The following is a 24,110-nucleotide window of genomic DNA, read 5'->3' on the forward strand; positions in this document are numbered from 1 at the left end:
ACACTCGTGCACAGTGCAGATCTAAACCCAGATGTTATAAATGCACAGAAAATCACTCTGGAGATTCTTGCACTGTGGAGGATTCTGATGCTCTTTGCATTTTTGTGCAGGGCATCATTTCGCAATTAATAAAACCTGCGTGGAGCATAATAGGCAAGCAAATATTAAAAAATTATGTCTTCCCACAATGTTTCTTATCAAGAAGCAATGTCAAATTTTCCTTCGACACAAAAGTCTTATGCCAACGTATTATCATCCTCCCCTAATCCATCTCCGCATTTAACCCCTTCTTCATCTCACGTATATGACAGTCAATCCTCTGCCTCTAAGTCCTATCGTAAAACAGTCCTTCTTAAACCCCTTCAAGACCTTCGCTTCCCAAATCCTTTGACCGAAAGGCGCATAGAGAATTGTTAAAATCTTTCGAATTTTCCTCTCCTAACGGTTGTGCACTGAGTAGCAACAAAGAAAAATGTGATTCCTCCATTGAACATGCATCGAAAGAAGATTTGTTACCTAATTCTATTCAAAATTTAATATCCTCTCTAATTAAAGTTATAACTGACTCTAATCTACCGAACCACGTTGCCTGTAATATTATTCAAACGATTACTCTTTCTATTTTTAATTACTTAAAACATGGACCTAGTTCTTCAGTGGAATTGTAGAAGTTTAATTAAAAATAAAACCGACCTCTCTTTTATTTTAAATAAATATAAACCATTTATTTGTGCTATTTCCGAGACGTGGTTAAGACCACATTCTTCATATCGAATTCCCGGGTATGTATTGTTACGAGACGATAGAAGTGATGGGTGGGGCGGTGCAGCTCTCTTAATAAAAATAATTTAACTTTTAATCAAAATTTAGTTGTAAATAATAGCAATCTCATTCAATTGGTGTGTCTTCGTTTTAATAATATTTCTTTTATTTCTGTATATATTTCGAGACGGGATAACTCGGTTATTCCCACGTTACGTAGATTTTTATCTTCTGTTTCCCCTCCTATATTATTAATGGGTGATTTCAATTGCCACAACCAGATCTGGGGTGCTCCAAATAATGACTCTTTCAGTAACAGACTTTTGGATCTCCTAGACGAATTTGACCTATGTGTGTTAAATGATGGGTCCCCTACTCGCCGCACTCCGCCCAATATTCAACCCAGTTATGTTGACATCTCTTTTTGCTCTCCCTCTTTAGCTTCCTTATTATCGTGGTCACGTCTTCCTTACTCTCATGGTTCCGACCATTTTCCTATCCTAATTTCATTTCCTTCTCAAAATATTAATGTTCCTATTCTTCCTCCTCTTCTACCTTACATCATAGATTCTTCTAAATGGGGTCTCTATGGCGCTTTACTTGAAGAAAAACGAATTTGCTTCCTGAACCTCAGTTATCTAATATTAAAGAATGTTGTGAGGGATTTAAAGATTCTATACTTGCTTCTGCAGAGGCGATATTTAATAAAAAAAAATGTTGTCTTAGGCAAAATCCCTTCCCCCCCCTGGTGGGATTCAGAGTGTACTGATTCTATTAAAAGGAGATATGAAGCAGAAGCACTCTGTTCCACTGACATTAACCTTGACTCTTTCCTAAACTATCGTAATGCGAGTGCTGCTACGAAAAAGACTTTTTAAGTAAAAAAAAACGTCAAGGCTGGCGCACATTTTGTGCGTCTATAACGCCTGAAACTCCTTCGTCTCTCGTTTGGAAAAAATGAAGTATTATAGATTGTCTCGTAATCACGGTTCCCTTTCTTCCTACTCAATAAGCTGGGTAGATGATTTTTAGACAGGCTAGCTCCCCTTCAGTTCCTAATTTCTATCAAATTCCCTATTTATATTCCCCCGGGCTATTTCTTCTATTTTAGACTCCCTTATACTTTTCAAGAATTAAAATTAGTACTCAGCCATATCAGGGACTCTTCCCTGGTCCTGATGGTATCCCTTATTCCTTTCTTTCAAAATCCCGGAATAGTTCCCTTAGTTATTTTTAAACTTGATTAATTTAATTGTTGATTCTGGAGTTATTCCGGAAAATTGGAAACATCAATTAATTGTACCCGTTCCCAAACCAGGGAAAGACCCTTGTAATTCACTTTCATATCGGCCTATAGCGCTCTCATCTACCATGCCCAAAGTAGTAGAACACTTGATAAAAAACAGATTAGAATGGTTCCTAGAGCACCATTCTTTACTGGCAGATTCTCAATATGGATTCAGGAAAGGCCGGAGTATTTCCGATAGTCATGCCATTTTCACTACTGACATTCAGTTGGCATTTAGTCAAAACAAGTCAGTGGTAGCTGGCTTCCTCGATGTTTCAGCGGCATATGATAATGTTAATCTTTGGGTCCTTAGGAACAAATTAGTTCAGCTAAGGGTTCCTGAAAAGATAACAAATTTTCTTTTTAACCTCTCATCAGGTAGGACTATATCATTGAGACATCCAGGCATTCAAGCTGCCACTAGAACTGTATGGAAAGGATTACCTCAAGGTTCTGTAATCAGCCCTCTGCTGTATGATGTTTACACTACCGATATAGATCATCACATATCGGATGGGTGTAATATCTTACAGTATGCTGATGACCTCCTTATTTATTCTTCTAATAATTCTATAAGCGTAGCAAAGGATAATATTGAAAGTGGCATGACTGTACTATCCTCATGGCTGAATAATAATTATTTAGACCTATCAGCCTCCAAAAGTGTAGTCGTTGTCTTTTCTAGAAAACGTCAGATACCCCATATTGATGTTGAGTGCAATGGGACCCTAATTCCAGTAAAGAAAGAGGTAAAATTTTTGGGTAAAATATTTGACAGTAGAATGAACGGTGTAGCGCACATAGACAATATTGTTAATAAATGTGAGAGCAACATTAATATTTTGCGATGTTTAAGGGGTGTCTGGTGGGGAGCACATCCTTACTCCCTCAGATTATTATATAATGCTATTGTGAGGAGTCATTTAGATTTTGCCACCCTTTTGCTGCCTCCCTGCAATAAAAAGCATTAAAAAATTAGATTTGGTTCAATATAAAGCACTTAGGATTGTAGCTGGAGCTATGAAAAGCTCACCTACAAATGCCTTACAGGTGGAATGTTCTGACCCTCCTCTTTATCTCAGACGTCAATATCTGTCAGACAGATATATTTATAAAATATCTAATTACTCCTCTCATCCTCTTTTCTCTAAACTTAGATTATTAAATTCATTTATTATTTCTAACTCTTACTGGTATCATAAACCCTTACCCTGTCTTATTGAAAGTTACAGGAGGCTAGAAGGTATATCTTGTGCTATTAATAAATTTAAAATACATCCAGCATTTTCAGTTGAGTTTAGCTCTAAAATTTCAACCCCTTCTGTGGAGTTATCTCTTGGTATAGATAAACAGACTGCTAATCCAGATTCTAAATTAAAACTCATTATTCAGAAACGTTGGCCCCAAGCTAAGATTTTTTTCACAGATGCCTCTAAATTAAGTAAAGAAAGCCCTGTTGGTGTTGCTTTTTTACACTGGAATGCCAATATATCCTTTTCATATAAATTTCCACACTATTGTTCGGTATTTTCTGGTGAATTTTTAGCTATTAGGGAATGTATTAAATACATCAGAGTTAACAATATTTCGCCTTCTATAATTTTTTTCCGACTCTAAAAGTTGTGTCCAGTCTCTTCTTAGCAACCCTTTTGCTAAAAATTGTATTCACCCACTGTCTCTAGAAATTAAGCATTTGATTAAATTATGTAATGTAGAACACATTCAAGTGTCGGTGGCTTGGATTCCAGGCCATATAGGTATTAAAGGTAATGAAACAGTAGATCAATTAGCCAAAGATGCTATTGTTCATGGTAACGATGAGTACTTCTCAGTGTATTCTTTTGACCTTTCTACTTTGGCCAAACAAGACCTAGAGCTGGCATGGAACACCAGTTGGAGGAACTCTAGTACCCTTAAAGGAGGTAACCTGTACAAAATTCAACCTTACATAACTTCTAGGCCTTGGTTTTCCAAATTACGTTTCAGCAAACATATCTCTGCCACCATATCTCGGTTGAGAATTGGTCATTGCTCGTCTCCAGTGCACTTATATAAATTACACATAAGAGACTCGTCTATATGTGAGTGTGGCCTGGATGAGGGAACCGTTCCACATATACTTTTAGCTGTCCCCGTTACTCATCTCCTTCTTTTTATGACATGTTGGTTGATAATGGGGCTCCTCTCCTGCTAATATATCATCCATCCTCAGCCTAAGTAACAAAATATATATAAAAACACTTGTTTCATTCCTAACGATTCATAATATACATTTATGATTGAAACTAACCTTCTGTGTCAGCATGCATCATTAATTAACACCTTTCGTAATAGTAACACATTGTCTTAAATTTACCCTAAAAATTTTATTTTTGACAATAATTTTAGACATGAATGCGTCACATGACAGTTGACACTGGCAGTAATACTCCTCAGTATAGAGGAATCGGTTGCCATAAAAAATTATTTGGGTTTCCAAAAGATAGTCGCTTTCCCACACCACGATAGAAATACCTTATTTTTTATCTCCCCCAGCGAGATCAACGGCAAGGTGGTGTGCTACAAGGTGAGCGGCGGCAGCGCGGACACGTCGCCCACGCACGCCGCCAACGAGTACGAGAACATCGTCACCAATGTCACGCCCGAAGCCAACAGGAGGTAATGTCACTCCATAAGGTACCAGGACCTGATGTCTCTCCTTTAAACTGTACATTCCTTCTTTCTAAATACTTTAATAAAAACCAATAGCTTAGCAGTACATTAGTAGATTTTAAATCTTAGCGCCATTAGTTATTTTTCGAACATAACGCAGAATGCTGTTTTGCACACTACGTTTTACAAAAAGTTCACAAGATAGACCAGTAAAAACTACCAGTACCCAAAATACTCGCAATACAGCAACTGCAAATCCGTTTTCAGGATACGAGCGGTCCCAGAGCGCCCTCCGAAACTCTCCCCCCTCGTAAACGAGCTGAACAACCTGAACCTGACCCAATCCCCGCCGTCGTACCCGAAGATCGACGAGTTCACGACGGAGCACGACTACGAGGCGCTGAGCCCGGCGTACAACATCAAGCCGTCGCGCCCCGCACCGCGCCCGCCGCCCGCCAAGTCCCCCGCGCATGCGCCCGAGCCCACCTCCCCCGCCGCGCCCGCCAGGAAGAAGGGACCCGCGCCGCTGCCCCGGAACACCATCTATCAGACCCTGGGCGGCTACAACGGCATGGAGGGCGTGCCGTTTGTGCTCAATCCGAAGCTGAGGGGGCTGCCTAGCGACTCTTTGGTAAGTCATTTGAGTATTTCTCGGAAAGTTGATGAACGTTTTGTTTGTTAGAATGAAACGCAAAAACTGCTAAATAGTTTAGATCACAGATATACCAAGTAATGGGAAGTACAAGTGGAAATTTCATTGTGGTAAATAAATCTCACGCAGGTAGAACCACTGGCGAGAACTAGTGTAGGATACAAGGTCATGTAACAATAGACATGATATTTTTCCTGACAAAGCCAGATACAATTCAATATCTCTAAAGTTTATATCATTATTTCCAGGTGCAGCTGCCCTCGATCAAGCGGCGCACGCGGTTCGACCTGGACCGCGACTACACGTACAGCTTCACCGTGGAGAGGCAGACGTGAGGAACGACCTATCCGCGGCCCTCCCGCACCGAGACAAGGTTCACAATTACATAGCTCACTTCATAAACGATACGACCTCGGCATTGTGTTGGCAAGGCGATTGGATGCAATGTTTGATCAAACTTGTGATGTGAATGAATGTTGAGTGTTGGTCGGTTGGATATTTGATCAAATTAAATGTCATTGAGGCGGTTGGTATAGCATTCAATTAGGTTTAGATGACTTCAGAAAGTCTATGGTATTTGTACCAAACAGACAAGGAAACGAAAAATAAAGATAACTGACACAGACCTCATAGCATTAATACTTCAGATGGTGCTGTGTTTTGGACTTTACGTGATCGAAACTATATCAAGTAGAGCGCCACAAATTCCATAGTGTATGTTATTTGAATGTGGTATGGGCGAATGGTTTTGTGGAAACTTCGCTCCAAGACAGATATTGAATGATACGGTGAACCTTGTGAGGGCGATAATAAAGTTGTATGTGCGATGTCAGATGGCGAGCGATGCGATAGAACGATCATATTGTTTTTTTTTTTATTATTATATTTGACACCTTTATGTGGAGTATTTTTTTTTCGCTCGTGCATCGCATCGCTCGCTGCTCGACAGGGCCTTTATGGCGTAAAAGATTAAAAAAGGTTTATATCGACGTGTGAATTGTAAATGGGAAGACTGTTCAGCTTTAGCGAATATTGGTGTGTTTGATCAAACATTCGATACGATTTGTTGGTATCGATTTTAAATCTGCCGTCAATGAGCGGTAGTATTTGATTTGTTGTGAATCAATAAATGAAGGCTTTAGATTGGTGATTTAATACATGTTGCGCACTTACGAGTGTATATTTTAAATACTTTATTACCTGTCATCGATTTGTTATACCTTCGATAATCGATTGTAACTTTGCAATTTATATTTTTGTGTGTGTTATATGCAGGTGTTACATCACCAATCTATTTTGCACGAATTTAGAATGTATAATAATTAACGATTGTAAACTATATTCGATTATCCTCAATATTTCGATTAATTCGTACAGTTCTTATAAATATCGGTTGTGTTTTTAATAATATTAATTAAGAACGTTGGGAATTAATGTTCTGTTAAATGACGCTGCTTATATCCAATTGGATTTTTAAGTAATCCATTATTCGACTATGACAAAAATTCGAATTAACAAACCTTTGGGTTGGCATGATTTTGTTGTTTCGCTGCCTGATGGGTTATTGTCGTAACAGCCGTTTTCAATAAACGATCGTAATCTCAATCTTCAATTCAATTCCAATCTAAATAACTCATTTGTAAGCATGTCAAAAACACTTTGTTCTAATTGGTCCATTTTTTGAGATAGATCGTAAAAAACGATTGGAATAGTTTATTGAAAATGGCGGTAAAAGGAGCGCAAGTAAGATGTACCTAATCTGATTAGAAGTAAAATTGTTTTAATATCCACCACTGACTGTATTTTTTATGTTGTGATGAAATATTGTTTTTGGTAGACTGATTTTATTGCAATACTGTTTGAGATTAAATTAGTTTGTGTAACACCTATAAAACTATAACTATTTAACTAAACTATCAACAATTGTTCGGTTTTGTATCTGAGGTCAATGTCTTTACAGCTTATAATTTATTCTCGACATGTTACGCCTTGCTCCTTGTAGAACGTAAGCAAGGAAACCTTTTGGCTAGTGTCCGAAGCTGTTTAGCCGAAATCTAATTACATTTTGGCTGAATTATAAAGTTTCTATGGCCTCAGAAACGGACTATGAGATTTTGTCATTAAATTTACTGATTTTTGTGGGTATTTGAAGAGGGACCAGATCCGGAGGTATCTGGACAGTGCAATGCAGTGGCGTAGCTTACCATAGAGGGAGCTTATTTCAAAATTTATTGGGGTCCTATTAGCAGGCGTTTTAAAAAAATGATCCAATCTCAATCTTCAATCCGATCCTGAGAATGAACCAATCAAAATAACGCATTTGTAAGTATATCAAAACACTTTGTTCTGATTGGTCCATTTTTGAGATAGATCGCAAAAAGCGATTGAGTTCATTTATTTAAAATGGCGGTTAGGCACGAACCTCTGCGTGACTGTTTAAGTCTAACGTAAGCATGGGCAAAGCCCCCCATAGACCTCGAGGGCGCCGTATCGGTCGGAGGAGCTACGCCCCTGATGCAATGTGAGTTTCACATATCGTCCGGATGGATTATAATCTAATTACATAATTTATAACGTAGACACTTGTAAGAAAACTTTATCAAATTCTGTTCAGCATGCGATCAACTTTGAAACGCGCTCAAAATATGGCTATAAACATAATGCAATGTAATACGATGTTTTGAAATTATTTTATACAGTTGTTGAATAAAATGTTGTCTTTTTAAAATTACATTTATCAGTTAAGCCATTTTTTATTGTGATTTTTTTAACTTATGTGAAATATAGATTATAAAGGAATACACGACCATATAACCATTTATTATGTGTGTACAAAATACTCGCGTTAATGTAATTTAAAATTTCATTAATTCTTAGTGAGTTAATATTCTCGAAAGTAAAAATTAAAAACTAATTATGTCCCGATAGCAAAAATGTGTTCATAGGTAGTGCCAATGAGAGTACAATGTTGACAACCACTGAGTCCGCGTAGACAGAACGAATTGACTTATTATAATCTTGCTAAAGTTCAAAATTGCATAAAAATTTACATTTATTGTCTCCATTATGCTGTGCATGCTATTTTGTACTTTAATGCGATAGTAATAAATTGACGGTGTTTCGTCCTGTCTTCGCTAGCTCATTTACGGACAGCGGTCGCCGTGTCTGCCAAATTACCTACTAGTCTAGTAATTACTAGTTAAATTAGGTATCTCGCACCTCCCAGCACTTTACACCGATTCCAACACATATTGTGATGTATGTATATTTTAATTTAATTAAATAATTTGTACTCTGATAAATTTATTTATTGCCGAATTATGGAATTAAGTTTTAATTTTAGCCATACCATGGATTCCTATTTTAATTTTTTTGCAAACAATTTTAAATCAATGCATATAACGTAATAATATAATTACTAATTTGGATTATATTCGTAACGACTATTAGTCGCAAATAATTTTATAAACTCCGCCCAATGTCGCACTGTCGCACCTATAAGTTTGTCAATTGTGTACATATCCTAGTTTGTATTGCGTTAGTATTTAATGTTCCTCTGTTAGGGCGCGCACGACACCATGTCCGGCCAAAACGGGACACTGTCCCTTTATCATCAAAGCAGCATCAACATACATTAGTATTTAACTATAATTTCATATTAAGATTTGAAACTACTCTGCTTTTGTATGATATATTCATCGATTCAATATTTAATTGATAAATTAATATAGTGTCCTGGGATGATAGTGTGTGCGCGGCCCAGGTTTGCATGTTATGTATTTGTCGATGGTGCACATTTGTTGTTTGTGAACGCACACGTATCGATTATTACGATCATTAGTAAACGATATTTTCATCCGATTTAAATGTATTGGAAATTGTATAGTGTGGTCCATATATACGAATTACTTTTGTGATTTTAATTTTTACACATTTTATTACTCAAGCGGCTATTGTATTGCTCGAAATATTGCAGTACGATTTATCATTTATCATATCTTTGGACCCAATCATTTCTAAACTGCTCTCCAAATACAATACGTACCGTGACAATTATCTGCTCCATTCGACTTTTATTCCTAGCTCAATACTATCTCGACCTTTCGACTTTTGTCGAACTACTAGCTCCAATTATAGAAATACAGTTCCAAATATATAGATATAAAACTAGCGTGGTTATTAACTGTTAAATCGATTAATTTTAATTTATTTTAGATAATTTATCGATGTGGACAACACGTTGATACGTCGAACCTTACGTGTTATGATCACGCAAATAATACAAATGATGAACTCAATGAGTAAGAAGTGATTATTTATTGAATGACAACGATAGTTAGAACTATCCAGAAGATATGAGATGACTACTAGACAATAGAAAACCGAAATTATGAATCAATTAAGTTTTGACAAAAATTACTTGTTTAGCGAAAATTTTATGACATCGTAATTTGTTTTTTATTTCAAATATCTGTTTAGGAACGACAGAAGATTCAGTAAATATCGGTAATTAAAAATTTGGGTCGTATATGGTAAATATATCGACTATCCATGTTTGGTGAGACGTGGGAACGTGTTGTCAATATGTAAATTCGACTGTGGTTTGGTTAGCGAAACACTGTTCTGTCTAATCGAGTCAGTCTCGATTGTTAGGCGTACTGTAAATAAATGTATATGCAACTAGATACTAGAGTGCTTTTTTTACAAGTCAAATATGTATTACGTGAATTTGTTTAGATTATAAACGAATAAAATATAAATTATTGACTGATTATTTCTGTTTTTTATTTTATCGACAACTGAGATGGCAATTTTTACTTCCACTTGTTAATATTCATGGCTGATCACAGTATTGATATTTGTTGTAGTTAAATAATAATTAAAATTAATAAACAATTGTAAAACGCTCTTTTTACAGTAAACATTATATTAGCAAAATGATTACAGAATACAATTTTTGACATTCTTTTGACAACGTCCAGCCAGAGAGAATAATAATCGAATAGTCGCCGCGTGACATATCTTCTCTTCTGCCAGCCTGCCCGCGCAGCCGAATACTTCCGGAAACGCCCGATGTCATCGGCTAGGATAGCAGCGCGTAACATCGGCCATCCTGCAAAGTGAATACCGTAAGGTATTCACAAAAATAAATTTGAGAAAGTAGAACTGAATTAGGTACCTATATTTTAAACAAATAGGACCCAGCAACACAAATCAGAATGCTCATGGCTGCACACAGAATATGATCAGAATGCTCATGACTACAGACAATGAATGACAGAATATGTTCATGGTCACAGACAGAATATGATCAGAATGCTCATGGCTACAGAAAGAATATGATCAGAATGCTCATGACTACGGACATAATATGATCAGAATGCTCATGGTTACAGACAGAATATGATCAGAATGGTCATGGCTGCAGACAGAATATTATCAAAAGGCGCACGGCCATAGTCAGACAGATTAAATAAAATAAACAGTTACGCACGTTCGCATTGTCAGCCTGATGTGTTGCGCCACTGATTTGACTTCACACGACTCCAGTCATTCCTGTCTCCAATGATTTAGTTTCTAAGAAAACACCCTCTCCAGTGAGCCAAGCAGCAGGCATAACGAAGTTTTTGTTATGAATGTCGTTAATCGTACTAATGTGCAGACATCAATTCCATATGCATTCCCAACATATTTACTTCAACAGACGTAGACGTTACCATGGTAACTAAAAATCTGAGAATCTGGTAATTTTAATTTTGGCATTCAATGATTCATCACAGATTTATTCCGATAGTTCTCTTCTCATTCGAATTCAATGTAACTTCAAATTATCATTTGTCTTATCCCACTTCTGAATGTAAAACGCTCTTTTTACAGTAAACATTATATTAGCAAAATGATTACAGAATACAATTTTTGACATTCTTTTGACAACGTCCAGCCAGAGAGAATAATAATCGAATAGTCGCCGCGTGACATATCTTCTCTTCTGCCAGCCTGCCCGCGCAGCCGAATACTTCCGGAAACGCCCGATGTCATCGGCTAGGATAGCAGCGCGTAACACAATATCTGTAGACCGATCCCAAATATAAAGAAATATGCGAGCGATACACTTCTACGATCGAATTATATACAGGGATAATATGGATAATTCAGATTCTTTAGTGATTTTGGTTGTTTTACGTCTACTTATAATTTTATGTGGAGTCTGTAAAATATTCAGTATTAAGAGGTAAAACTTCATACACAATTTAAACCAAAAACAAAATATTTACAAAATATATATTTCCATAAATACAAATATGCACAGATTACAATTTTTACAATCGGACTGTAGAAAAACAACGAACAGTGCGTTCAGACTAGTTACTGGTACAACATTAACTTACCGAATTGACGATACGCAAAAATATTATCGTGCAGATATCTCACAAAGAAAACTCCGTCCGAAACATCACTACTTTGGAAGATCAACTAGTCAGTATAAAACTTTATATAAAAAGCATTTTACAGTAATGTCTGCAGGACATATTAAAAGCCAAGTTCCAATGAAGTTCAATCGAAAGTAATCTTTACATTCTCTTCAATACAGCAGATATTAGTATAACTACACACCACCTTTTAGGTCTCTTTCAATTGTTTATCGTCAACTGGAACGTAGCTTTTTATAGTGAATTATGCACGGTATTTAAGCATTTTGTCAATTTGGCAAAACGATAATTACAACTAAGTCCACACAACAACCAGTTATGAAAGATAATCACGAGCTTGGAGATCTGTTGTATACACAGAAGGCAGTGTAACGGATAAAATAGAACTTCACAATAGAAACATTTAATTATCCCGTAACAAAGTTTTACTTATTTTAATATTGGCATGCCTAAATGAATGATGTAATGTATTATCTATATAGTCAATGTTCCGTATGAATGAATGATGCCTTGTCCTAGATCATGCACGTGTAATAAGTATTTATTTCCTCAATAGGATTTATTGCGCCATACCGCATGGTTGCTATATTGTATATATGTCTTTTGTTCTGCCCAAATTCTTTGATTTCGGGCAACTTACAATTCACTATTCGGAGTTTCATACAATGGAGATGCATATTATTGTATTGTATTGTATCCAATACAAGTATATTAAACTATTTCAATCCCATAACTTTGCACAAGCCGCGCGGATAACAAGTCAATATGTATACAGATTTTTGTCACAACGGACGTAACTTTACAACCGGTCTGAAGTTACTTCACACGCATTCATCCAATCAAGTCTGTAAAGGCATGCGACTAACTTCAGACATAACATCAGCTGATTTCAATTCAAACATGATTTACCGGTTATTTTCAAACACCAAAATGGACCCGAAACCTAAGTACAACATAACTTTAAAGCTTTAATAATTTAACGATGAGCATGTTGCATTATAAGTCTATGGCAGCACATAGTATGTACGCATGGTGTACATTTGTCATTGAGGCGCGGGCGGCTGGTTCATCTGTTTCTGTTGCTCCAGGAGGCGCTCGAGCGGCGACGGGCCTGGCCCGGACCACAGGGACTGTAAAACAAAAAGGTACTCTAATTGGATGTTTATAAGTTACATTCTTAAACGTACATCTCGATTGAAATCAAAAGAAAACTTCGTCACGAATACCACGCCTGCGCATGATCAATAGCCACCGCATCCAGAATTTAATATAAACGCGGTTGATTATAACAAAAGAGCAAAAGTGAATAGACCGGTATGTTTTTGTAGTTATTTTGCGTTTCCTGACACTGGTTATTGATAATGATTTCTTCTGTTTACGCGAATGTTAGACATTCAAATAAAACTAAAAACTATTTAACGGATTTTATCGCGGTTTTTTATATTATTGTTTTCTCCCAATTCAATGATGTGCTGAATCTTGCGCGCTTGGTTTTCAAATTCTCCAACCTCCAACAGGTTATTGAGTTAATTTCTCATAACATTTTATTGATTATGTAAGCTCTCACCTGTTGCGGGTGTCGTTGCGCAGGCGCCCACGGTGCTTCGGCGCTGAACAACGAGTACGTGTTACCCGTCGGGTCCGTCACCACACTCTCACCGACCTGGACAACGTACAAGAACATCTTTTACAACAACTATAACATCTGACTAATTAGGAACAAATAACTAGATTATGAGTGCGTACTTATCGTACCCAAGCGGTTCAGAGGTCAAATGTGCATTATAGATCGATGGAAACCAATTAAATTATTGGAAATTTAGCTCTCAAGCCCGTTTATGTAGAACTTTTACTAAAGCCCTAACATACAATAAAAGAAAATCGGATAAACGTAGCAACGTGTACTTACCGACATCTGATCCATATTCTTCATACCCCCTACATCGTTCAGTGGCTCATTAAAACTCATCCCCAAATTCCTCTGCTGCGGGTCCATACCGTTCGTCCCGAAACCCACGCCGAGGTCCATCATGTCACTGTTACCCTGGTAGTTGAGCGGCTTGTCCATCATCTTCATCTGCATCGGATGATAGCCAAGTTTGTTGCTGCCAAATTGGGGGTACATGGAAGAGTCGTAGCCCACCGTCGGCGCATACGAACCAAAGCTGTTCATCGACGAATTAAAATTGGGTGACGCGACCAAATTCTGTAGGGTTGGGATCTGCGGTTGCCCTATCGCTGGCTGCAGGTAGTTGGTCTGACCCAGCACGCTCTCCTGCTTGCTTTGCTGCGGTATGTTGTTCTGTGCCGGGCTAAACGTCGGTGCGTTACGATAGGGCGTCGTCAGCGCTGTGTTCATGCGCGGCGCGAAGTAGTTGGGCTGCATGTTCATGTAGTTGGTGCTGTAGTTGGGCTGGTTGTCGGTCTTCCACCACTGCGACGGCTGCTGGAAGCTGTCGGGCGGCTGCGGTGCCATCCAGTTTACTCGCGCCGGTTGCGAATTAAACGTACTGTCGTTTGGTTTGAAGCTATCGTCCCTGTACTGATTGTCGTTGAACTGATTCTCCTGCGCGTTCTGCCAGTGACGGTACTGGTTCGCGAACCGCGGCGGCAGGTCGTTCAGGAAGTTCTTCTTGTCACCAGATATTTGATACCCGTGATTGCCGAACTTGGATACGTCTTGGAACAGCTCCTGCCGCGAGTTCTGTTTCTGCAACGCGGCAGTTCTCACGTCTATTTCCTTGGGATTGACTACAGGGAGTCTGATGCCTTGGCTGTTAGGGCTAGCTTGGTAGTTGGGATTGTACACTATGCCGGAATTCTGTATACCATAATTCTTCTGCAATCCCATTCGGGGCGCGTCATAATTTTGTGGAATGTTAGGAGCCCAACTGGGGGAGACCGGCTGCTCCTGCCGCTTGGCCTGGAAGCTCTGGGAGTTTTGGCTGGAACCTTGGCTCGGTTTCGAATCTTTCTTCTCTTCTTTTTCTGGTTTCTTGGCCGGTTCGGGTTCAGCATTGACGAGGTGAGGGTACCCAGCTGATTTATCCTTCAGCGATAGAATGCCACCAGTTTTCCTACCGAGGGGTAAGTTAGCGAGAGATTTGATCGCTTTGGGCTGTATGATCTTGGGTTTTTCTGCATCTTTCTGTTCTGTCGCGTCCGATGTAGAGTCGGGCGTTGGCGGCGGCGTTACGAATTTCACCTGGAAGACGTTAACAATTATATATTTGTAATTAACGCGATATATATGTTGTTAATGTTTTCACTCACCGGGTCCACTCAAAATCTCACCTTCAGAGGTGGCGAGTCAATAACCTCGACGGTGAGTCAGACAGGAAAATGGACGAATACAATGTCAAAGGTACAGTCAAAACTTAGCATTACAATATTGAAGGAAAATTACTCTAAGCTGTAGGTAGAGTAGAACTAGAGGGGTAATATCATACTAGCTTATATATAATTGGCCCTTAAGAAGAAGTATAGATTAATGTACTTTACATTACTATTATTATATAGAATGCAACAATTATCCGAACAGCAAACATTCTAAAATTGTGACTAACTTATAATATAAGGTTAGGCCCTTATATAATCTTAGTAGATTAGGCATTAAAACTTCTAGAAAAATCAAATAGATTACTATCTAGGGTTAACATACTAAACTACAGTAATATTAACGATTTATAAATGCGAGAGAAATGTGTGCTGATCATGGAGGAAAACATATAGGCACATAACTTGAGCGTGCCACAAAGAACAAGTGGTTAGGCGGCGGTAGCCTAGATTGTTATGCAATGGAATACCGGGACGTATGTCCACAGATTCAAAACACAAGGGCATCATGTGTGTATTCTTTGTCAATTATCGTTTGCTTTGACGGTGGAGGAAAATATCGTGAGGAAACCTGCATACCTTAGAAGTTCTCTATAAGAATTTTGAGAGTATGTGAAGACTACCAATCCGCACTAGGTCAGCTCGGTGGATGAATGCCTATTCCTCTCAGTAGTAGAGGCGGCCCATGCCCAGCAATAGGAGAGTATGTAATACAGGGCTGATATTATTTATTGTTAGTTGATTGATCATCAAAATGTTACACAAAGTGTCAAACTTAGTCCAGAGACCTCTTCAAGGTGCAGGTTATGTGCCGATACGTAAAATGAGTTTATTATACACAATTATATAACTATTATTATTTTTTGATATTAAAATTGTATTAACTTATAACGACACCTTAAGCACAAAATAGGTCAAGGAAAATGCAATATCGACCAATAGGTATAGGTTGCTTTGGTGGCTAGGGTTTTGCTACTCAAAATCAGGCCGGACTCTGGAATTTGTGGACGATATGGCGATAGGCTCGTCCCCTATTACATTTGCGACGGAATACACGGCGAAAAATGGGTGCACCAGTTACGCCGTAGCCTACCCCTTTGGAGATAAAAGGTGTGAGTGTGTAGATATAGGTATCAATAATAATGTAAAATTGTCACATCGCTTCTATGTCAGTGCTAGTAGGGGTTGTTTTAGATAAAAGTTTGATAGAAAGTGACAATCCACAAACTCTATACTACGACAACACTGATAGTTAGAATGAGTAATGACGTACGTGCAATACCTGTTTGTTGGTCTCTTCCTGTTTCCTCATGATGGCCGCCATTGCGATGTTGACGCGCGGCTTTTTCGATTCTTTTTTGTCTTCGCTTTTGCTATTTTCGTCTGGACTCTCCACTTCCTGATGGCAATTTTTTTTTTGTAATAAACATACTATTTTCGAATTAAAGCTTGAAATAAAAAACGGAAAGATAAAGTCAGGTACACTAAACAGACCGTTTGGCCACAAATATGAACATAGCGGCAAACGGCACGGCGGCACGGCGGCGCGGTTCCGACGCTCCTATTTCCCCGTACATTTGTCTCGCTCGCTCGACTCTAAACCGTTCTAGTTGGAGCTCAAGCGACTCGCGACGTACTTCATACTTCCCCATATGGTTAATAGACGCGGTCGCCCATGGACTAGAACACGTTATGTCCAAGTGTCACTTTAAGCCTACTGATGATACTGCGGGACGCTTTTTAAAATAACATTTTAATGAAGTAGATGTCATAGCGCTGGGGAAAAAACGTAGAGGGAGGATTCGTGAGTGTTGTTACCTGCTGTTCTTCTTGTGTGGTAGCCAACGCGCGCTCCTCACGAGCCCTCTCCAGAGACCCTTGCGGTTTCAAGATGCCAACGCGTTTCTCGCGAACTAAAAGCATAATAAATAATTAGGACAAGTATTTTGAATTGTATATTATATATGGTATTGTATCAGCATTTGCAAGAATGACGCGTAGGACTGTGTTTAAAGTAATTAATTATATACGAGATGGTTTAAATACTTTAGAAATGATAGTTCCTTAGTATTTTATTCAGAAAATATGTTTAGTAAGAGTAATGAGTAGACTATTATGATGGGACACCTTTCTCCCTGAAGTCAGCCTCGGAGATGACGACGGGCGGCGGCGGCGGCGCGGGCTCGTCGTCGGAGTCGGTGTCGTCGGAGGCGGCGGCGGCGGGCGGCGGCGACAGGCGCAGCGCCGCCAGCATGGCCGCCAGCTGCGCGCCGCCGCCCTGTGGCGACGAGAAACTCGCCACGCCCTCCTCGCAACTACACACGACAATGTTTCAGGAACCACCACATCATATAGCAGATGGTGCATTAATGAAAATTTTAAATGGCGAAGGAACATTGGACAAGTCGTAGGTCTTAAAAAAATATTACAGATGTTTATCGGACAAATCAACTGTGTATGATCAGTTAATTTCTACAAAATCTCCTCTTCTGTTCACACGAATGAAAGTCCTAAGTGTGCCTGAGCGTACTCACGTGTAAGTGAAGTGTTGCGGGCGCTGTTCGGCGAGCCGCTTGCCGAGCTGCACGAGGCGGTGTGCGCGCACGCGCTGCTCCAGCTCCGGCTCCGCGCTCAGGCTCGTCACCACGTCTGATGGACATCTGAAAACAATACGAACGTATCATCCAATGCAGATATAACATGGAAGTATTGGGTAAAACTCATTATTCGTAGTTGAAAGTGATTTAAGAACCCAATTTGTATTAAACAACATGATATTATGTAAAATGAGCATATTAGCTTTTAAAAACTTAGTCCTGTCTAACATAAGATCTCAACAACACAATTCTGTCTGACAAAAACACAATTAATTAGTAACAATGTGTTTGAACTGACTGTTTATCACCGAGGCTGTCGACGTCTGGCAGACGGGCGCCGTACGTGTCCCAGGCGGCGTGCTTGTGGAAGCGCAGCCCCCGCAACGCCGACTCCAGCGGGACGAACCCGTGCAGCTCCTCGTCCTCAGGTAGAGGTACCGTCTCGTCTGCAGCACATAGTGTAAAAATGTATGATTTTATTCATATATTCATCAAACTATAGTAAAGGTTAAATGTTTCTCTTATCTACTCCGACGGGGCGAAGTGCCAACCGACACACAGGCCCGTCTCACTGGAGATACCTCCCTGCCAAAACGCTCGCGTGGCAGATCCCTCAAGTGTAAGTTGGTAGGCGGTAGGTAACTCACAGGCGTGGGCGCGCGCGTGCGCGGCGTCGTGCGCGAGCGCGTTGAGTGCGTGCGAGAGCGCGCCCCACACCGCGCCCCACGCGCCGCGCCCGCCGCACGCGCTCGCCTGCGGGTGCGCCACCCACCACTGCACCCACACCTTCACTGCAACACGACACACAACACTGCGACTACTGTACATTTATCTGTTTATACCAGTTCCTATCCTTTGTCTTAGTTAATGTTTCTTTATCACTCCATTAATTCTCTGATCCCTAAACTACTAAATTCAATACTTGGCAAAACCGATCTGCCCTCTGAAAACGTGGTTGAATGGATCATCTACTCACAGGCAGGCAGCACCTTCTTGGGCGGCGCACCGACAGTGTAGGCAGGCAGCAGCAGCGCCAGCAGCGTGCCACCCGCCAGCTCACCGCTCAGCTCCACAGCGACACGCTCGCTCTCGGTCAGCGCCGAGCTGTCCACCGTCAGGTCCTCCGTGGCGGAGTGCACCAACCAGATCACCATGCACGCCATCTACAGAACCATAATTTTTGTAACCATACAAATTCTAGGGCCGTAAGTATTAAGATCGGTTAACTTATTTCTTTCCACATTTGATGGCACGTGCCGACAATAAGTGTTGGACAATCGATATATGTAAACTATACCGTTATTATAATACGGTATAGTGTCTTGTCAGGATAAATAGTTTGAAAAATGCTGACCTTAATGATCGTCATGGACTCGAAGCTGTCGGTGACGACGAGCCCGGACAGCGACGAGTTCAGAGACTTCACCAGCGTCGCCGCCGTGTCTAGACTGAAAAACATCAAACTATTACTGTTTGCCGTCAGAATCAATCGAACATACTTGCGTAATTCTGTCTTCTGACGAGGGATAAGCTTCTCTCCTCATGGATAGTCTCTCTGGACACTATTTGATTTACCTTTAGGCGCAATGGAGTTAGATTGCCGTGGTCATAAAAGGAGACATCATTAGTAAATTAATGTGGTTGGATATAGTGTAGTAGCGAATTTGTCGCGGGGTAGCAGGGGGAGCATCTTTAACAATTTTTTACTTTTATAGCATGTACCAGTGGCGATGGGAAACGCGCGCGACTATTGTTTGTTCATTTGACAAATAACCTTGCTCTTGCCCGGTGCATTTAGCAGTAAATTTTTCGTCCATCCTGAGCTTAAATAATTAAGATAAGAATAACAGAAAGGCACTTACTCATCTAGTGAGTGAATGAGGTGCATAGCGCGGATGAGGTCCGTGACGTACGAGTGCGCGTCGAGCCGGCCCGGCTCTGGCGCGGGACTCGGCGCGGCCGCCGGGGCCACCGGCGCGGAGCCCAGCACCGGCACCTCCCTAGTGCCCGGACTATACAACAGATTGAAAACGTTCAAAATTATAAGTGTAAGCCAAAAATATACATTATATAATTGAATGACATCCATAAAACATCAATTGTTATAGACTGGAGAACTTTTCTTTATCTTAGTGTTGTCATAAATATAAAATTACTAGCTTTTGCCCGCGGCTCCGCCCGCGTTATAAAGTTTTTCAGGCTAAAGTTTTCCGTTATAAAAGTAGTAGTTTCCCGGGAGCCTATGTTCTTCCCAGGGTCTCAAACTGTCTCCATACCAAATTTCATCTTAATACGTTGGGTAGTTTTTGAGTTTAACACGTTCAGGCAGACAGATGCAGCGGGGGACTTTGTTTTATAATATATTTTTTAAAACTTTTTAAGAGGAACAATCCCGTCATACATCATTGTTGCATAACTTTAACCGTTTACGCAGCGCACGCAACGGAAGTTCTCAAAACTAATAATTTTTCCTCGATTTGCAACATGTTTCATTACTGTTCCGCTCCTATTGGTCATAGCGTGATGATATATAGCCTATAGCGCTCCACAAATAAAGGGCTATCCAACACAAAAAGAATTTTTCAGTTCGAACCGGTAGTTCCTGAGATAAGACATTACTGCTCCGCTCCTATTGGGTATGGCGTGATGATATATAGCCTATAGCACTCCACGAACAAAGGGCTATCCAACACAAAACGAATTTTTCAGTTGAAACCGGTAGTTCCTGAGATTAGACATTACTGATCCGCTCCTACTGGTCATAGCGTGATGATATATAACTTTGAGCACTCCACAAACAAAGGACTATTCAACACAAAAATATTTTTTCAGTTTGAATCGGTAGTTTCTGAGATTAGCCATTACTGCTCCGCTCCTATTGGGTATAGCGTGATGATATATAGCCTATAGCACTCCACGAACAAAAGGCTATCCAACGCAAAAATATTTTTTCTGTTGGGACCGGTAGTTCCTGAGTTTAGCCATTACTGCTCCGCTCCTATTGGGTATAGCGTGATGATATATAGCCTATAGCACTCCACGAACAAAGGGCTATCCAACACAAAAAGAATTTTTCAGTTCGAACCGGTAGTTCCTGAGATAAGACATTACTGCTCCGCTCCTATTGGGTATAGCGTGATGATATATAGCCTATAGCACTCCACGAACAAAGGGCTATCCAACACAAAAAGAATTTTTCAGTTCGAACCGGTAGTTCCTGAGATAAGACATTACTGCTCCGCTCCTATTGGGTATAGCGTGATGATATATAGCCTATAGCACTCCACGAACAAAGGGCTATCCACCGCAAAAAGAATTTTTCAGTTTGGACCGGTAGTTCCTGAGATTAGCGCGTTCAAACAAACAAACAAACAAACAAACAAACAAACTCTTCAGCTTTATATAATAGTATAGATTCTACCTATATGTTTTGCAAGCATAAGAAATTATATCACATAATCCTTCTGGCACACAGTTACCAGGCTACCATAACAAGTGGGTAGTTGACCTGAGCGCGGCGCTGCGAAGGGCGCGGCGCAGGTTGTCGGCGGCGGGCGGGAAGGGCGCGCGCACGAGCAACGCGCGCACGTGCCAGTACAGCGCCGACACGCGCCGCGCACGCACGCGCGCCACCAGCGCCAGCTGGTTGTACGGCTGCCCCGAGTGCGCCCACACCGACACCGCCTGTCTACATCACAAGTAACATACTACATTTTATTATCATAAATATTCATAGCATCCAATAATCAAAAATTACGATTGGCTAACTATTACATGTCTACTTTAAATTTCTTTATCACGATATTACTCTATCAATAATTGATAATAGACCGATCATAAATAGACTAGTACCTGTAGAATGTATTGGCGACGCGCAGCTGATGCCGGTAACGTGCCAAGTCGCCGAGGTGCACAAGGCAGTGTTGACAGATGTATCGCGCAGCGCCCGCGGCCGGCAGCCGCGCCCCCGCCGCCGCCTCGCCCGCGCCCCACCCCTCCACCCAACCAAGGAGGGAAGCGCGACGTCTGCACATACAAGCACATACAGTTAGCACACACACATACTGGCAATATTTCATTTTAATAAGAACAAAAGTATCTTTTAGCAAAGAAGAAAACTAACCTAAATGGTAAATCTAATTTGAAAGTAGTGCAGATCTGGTGCAACAGACACAGGTAAAAACCGGCAGCCGCTTGCAGCACCCACGACAGCATAGCCTGCCCCTCACTCCTGAGGGGATTCTGCAAAGAACACAGAAATAAATCATAAAAGGAAGAATAATCTTTTCATTTAACAATAACATGTTGTTTATTTTATTTATGTATGAGCTACATCAATTCTTACCTTCCTGTCTTTGGATATAGCTTGCAAAGCTTCAATTTGTTGCTTGAACCCAATGTTCCACAAGTCCTGCTCCACTTTCTTGTCCAAAGCATAATCGAGATCTAGTACTAACACTTTTTGGTAAACCTGGAAATAAACAAATATTTATATCAGTTTTATACAAATATAATTTCAGACTTTGGAATATAAAAATAAAAACGAGAACTGGTGTCAGATTTAATCACCGCCAATTTGGCGCGCTTGTGGTGACTTCATATTCCATGACATTGTCATATTGTACTGATTTCTGGGAAAAGTCAGGCAATGGTTTTAAATATGATGTCATAATTATCTTAGACCCATTACTGTGGATTTTGCTATGTTTTATAGCATAATTTTTAATTATTAATAACAAAGTATTATTTGGTAGGCTTTTATTACACAAAGAATAGTATGACAGAGATGTTATTATGTACCAATATGGATTACAAATAAAAATATTAGACATATTATATTCATCATTTATATTTCCTACTGCTCAACATAATACTAGGCATTTATACACTTACTATCAGAAATTCTTATGTATTATTAGAAGATATAATAGCAGTCCAACATTATGGGCACACTACTGCATGGTGGTTTCCTCTTCTACATTAGTTGAGCTACCCTTACAAACAAAAGCCCACCACAAAACAGTGTGCTTGAGTTGCATGCCATCTATTATAGATATTATTATCTAAACCTACCTTTTGTAACTGTTGTTGTGTGACCCACAAATTGCGTTCCTGTAGCATTGACGTGCCACTCTTGAATTTTGAAATATTAATTTTCAGCTCATCCGCCTCCCTGCATACATAAATAGATACATGACAATTCATTATTAATATATGTTTTTGGTTATTACTCTTTTGTTATTCTTTAATTAAAATCAAACTAGCTGTTGCTCATGACTCAGATTGGTTGAAAGTTCATTGATAGACTACTTTCTTTTTAAGAAAAAAGTTTTTTTTTAATATGGATCCCATGATAAAAAAATTACACTGCTAAATTTCTACTAATCTTTACAAATATTGTGTTGACTTCAACTGTTAAGTTATTAATATTTATTTATACATTGTTAAAGAACCAAATTTTAGCTTGGTTTTTTAAGCCTGCCTCATACTTTTCAGCCCTTTTTACTTTGTTTCAAAGTATTTAGATATTATTATAAGGTACTTATAATTATATTCTTCTTATAGCCTAGACAAAACTAATATTAGTAACATCAATCATTAGATAACATAATACAATAGAATTATCTTTATCACCAACTAAAATTGTAATATTTAGCCTTTGAAACATTGTAATGCTTATATTGACAATTACAAGAAAGTTCATTAAAAATACTTATAAGACCATAAATAACAAATAAACCGCAATAAACAGTGCAGTTACTATTTAACTCCTTGATGACATGTCCTCATAGAGAAAAATATAACAGTGCAATGTTATTAGCTGCGAAGTAATTATAATAAGTGGAAAAATAAAACATATTACATAAAACAGGTACAATAACCAGTAATTAAACGGGGGAATATAAAAACATGCAATGAACAAACATAAAGGACATCAAAAGCATCACGTAACGATTAAAGATGCGGTATTAGAACAATGAAGACAAGACTGTTTTATTTATACTGTAATATAATTAGCAAAATACCATTTTACGCGTATATCATAGCATTGAAAGGTCTGACGTCTAATTTGGCTAGCTTATGCAGTACTATGCAGCTCAATAACAGTGTAGGTTATTGATTTTCTAAGGACTTACCTCAACATCTGCACAGCGGCATTCAGTACCATTTTGATAGAGGCTTAGAGCCTCAGCAGTTGTCAGAGCATTAGGAAATAATTCTAATTGTAAAAACTATAGTACGGAAATAAGTCCTAAAAACAATCGAGGTCCATGCAATATCAAACTGTCAACTTGACTATTCTTCAAAAATGTTATCATTATAGAAAAATATTCCATGTACAAGATATTGATTGAACATTTTTATTTTTAGTAAACAGTTTTGGAATTTTT

General features: G+C 39.4%; 2 protein-coding genes and 1 long non-coding RNA gene across 5 annotated transcripts in view; 1 reads left to right on the forward strand and 2 right to left on the reverse strand.

Annotated features, from left to right (window-relative positions):
• LOC115451698 overlaps positions 1-10,128 on the forward strand; it is a 29,700-nt gene extending 19,572 nt beyond the window's left edge. For both annotated transcript variants that reach the window (XM_037444554.1, XM_037444555.1), the window contains exons 4-6: positions 4,586-4,708; positions 4,970-5,333; positions 5,603-10,128. In XM_037444554.1, the coding sequence (XP_037300451.1) occupies positions 4,586-4,708; positions 4,970-5,333; positions 5,603-5,689 (574 nt within the window). In that variant the 3' untranslated portion in view covers positions 5,690-10,128. The remainder of the gene's footprint in view (positions 1-4,585; positions 4,709-4,969; positions 5,334-5,602) is intronic.
• On the reverse strand, positions 1,952-4,183 carry LOC119190959. The gene is made up of 3 exons (XR_005113312.1): positions 3,084-4,183; positions 2,495-3,002; positions 1,952-2,389 (listed from the first exon to the last, which is right to left on the reverse strand). It is a non-coding gene; the product is annotated as an uncharacterized LOC119190959 (long non-coding RNA).
• A 1,491-nt stretch (positions 10,129-11,619) lies between the features above and the next one.
• LOC115451696 (protein SMG7) lies at positions 11,620-24,081 on the reverse strand. 2 transcript variants are annotated; one of them, XM_030180071.2, is made up of 18 exons: positions 23,856-24,081; positions 22,792-22,891; positions 22,064-22,189; positions 21,842-21,960; positions 21,571-21,744; positions 21,227-21,406; positions 19,581-19,730; positions 19,073-19,166; positions 18,695-18,881; positions 18,366-18,509; positions 18,017-18,164; positions 17,656-17,781; positions 17,249-17,436; positions 16,940-17,034; positions 16,404-16,520; positions 13,695-14,990; positions 13,353-13,448; positions 11,620-12,915 (listed from the first exon to the last, which is right to left on the reverse strand). In XM_030180071.2, the coding sequence occupies exons 1-18, from the start codon at positions 23,885-23,887 to the stop codon at positions 12,829-12,831; spliced, it is 3,459 nt and encodes a 1,152-aa protein (XP_030035931.2). In that variant the 5' UTR covers positions 23,888-24,081; the 3' UTR covers positions 11,620-12,828. The 2 variants fall into 2 exon arrangements, with proteins under 2 accessions (XP_030035931.2, XP_030035929.2); XM_030180069.2 differs by having other exon boundaries at positions 16,395-16,520.
• Positions 24,082-24,110: the final 29 nt, after the last annotated feature.

This window comes from Manduca sexta, chromosome 28, assembly GCF_014839805.1.
Source record: "Manduca sexta isolate Smith_Timp_Sample1 chromosome 28, JHU_Msex_v1.0, whole genome shotgun sequence".
Taxonomy (NCBI): domain Eukaryota; kingdom Metazoa; phylum Arthropoda; class Insecta; order Lepidoptera; family Sphingidae; genus Manduca; species Manduca sexta.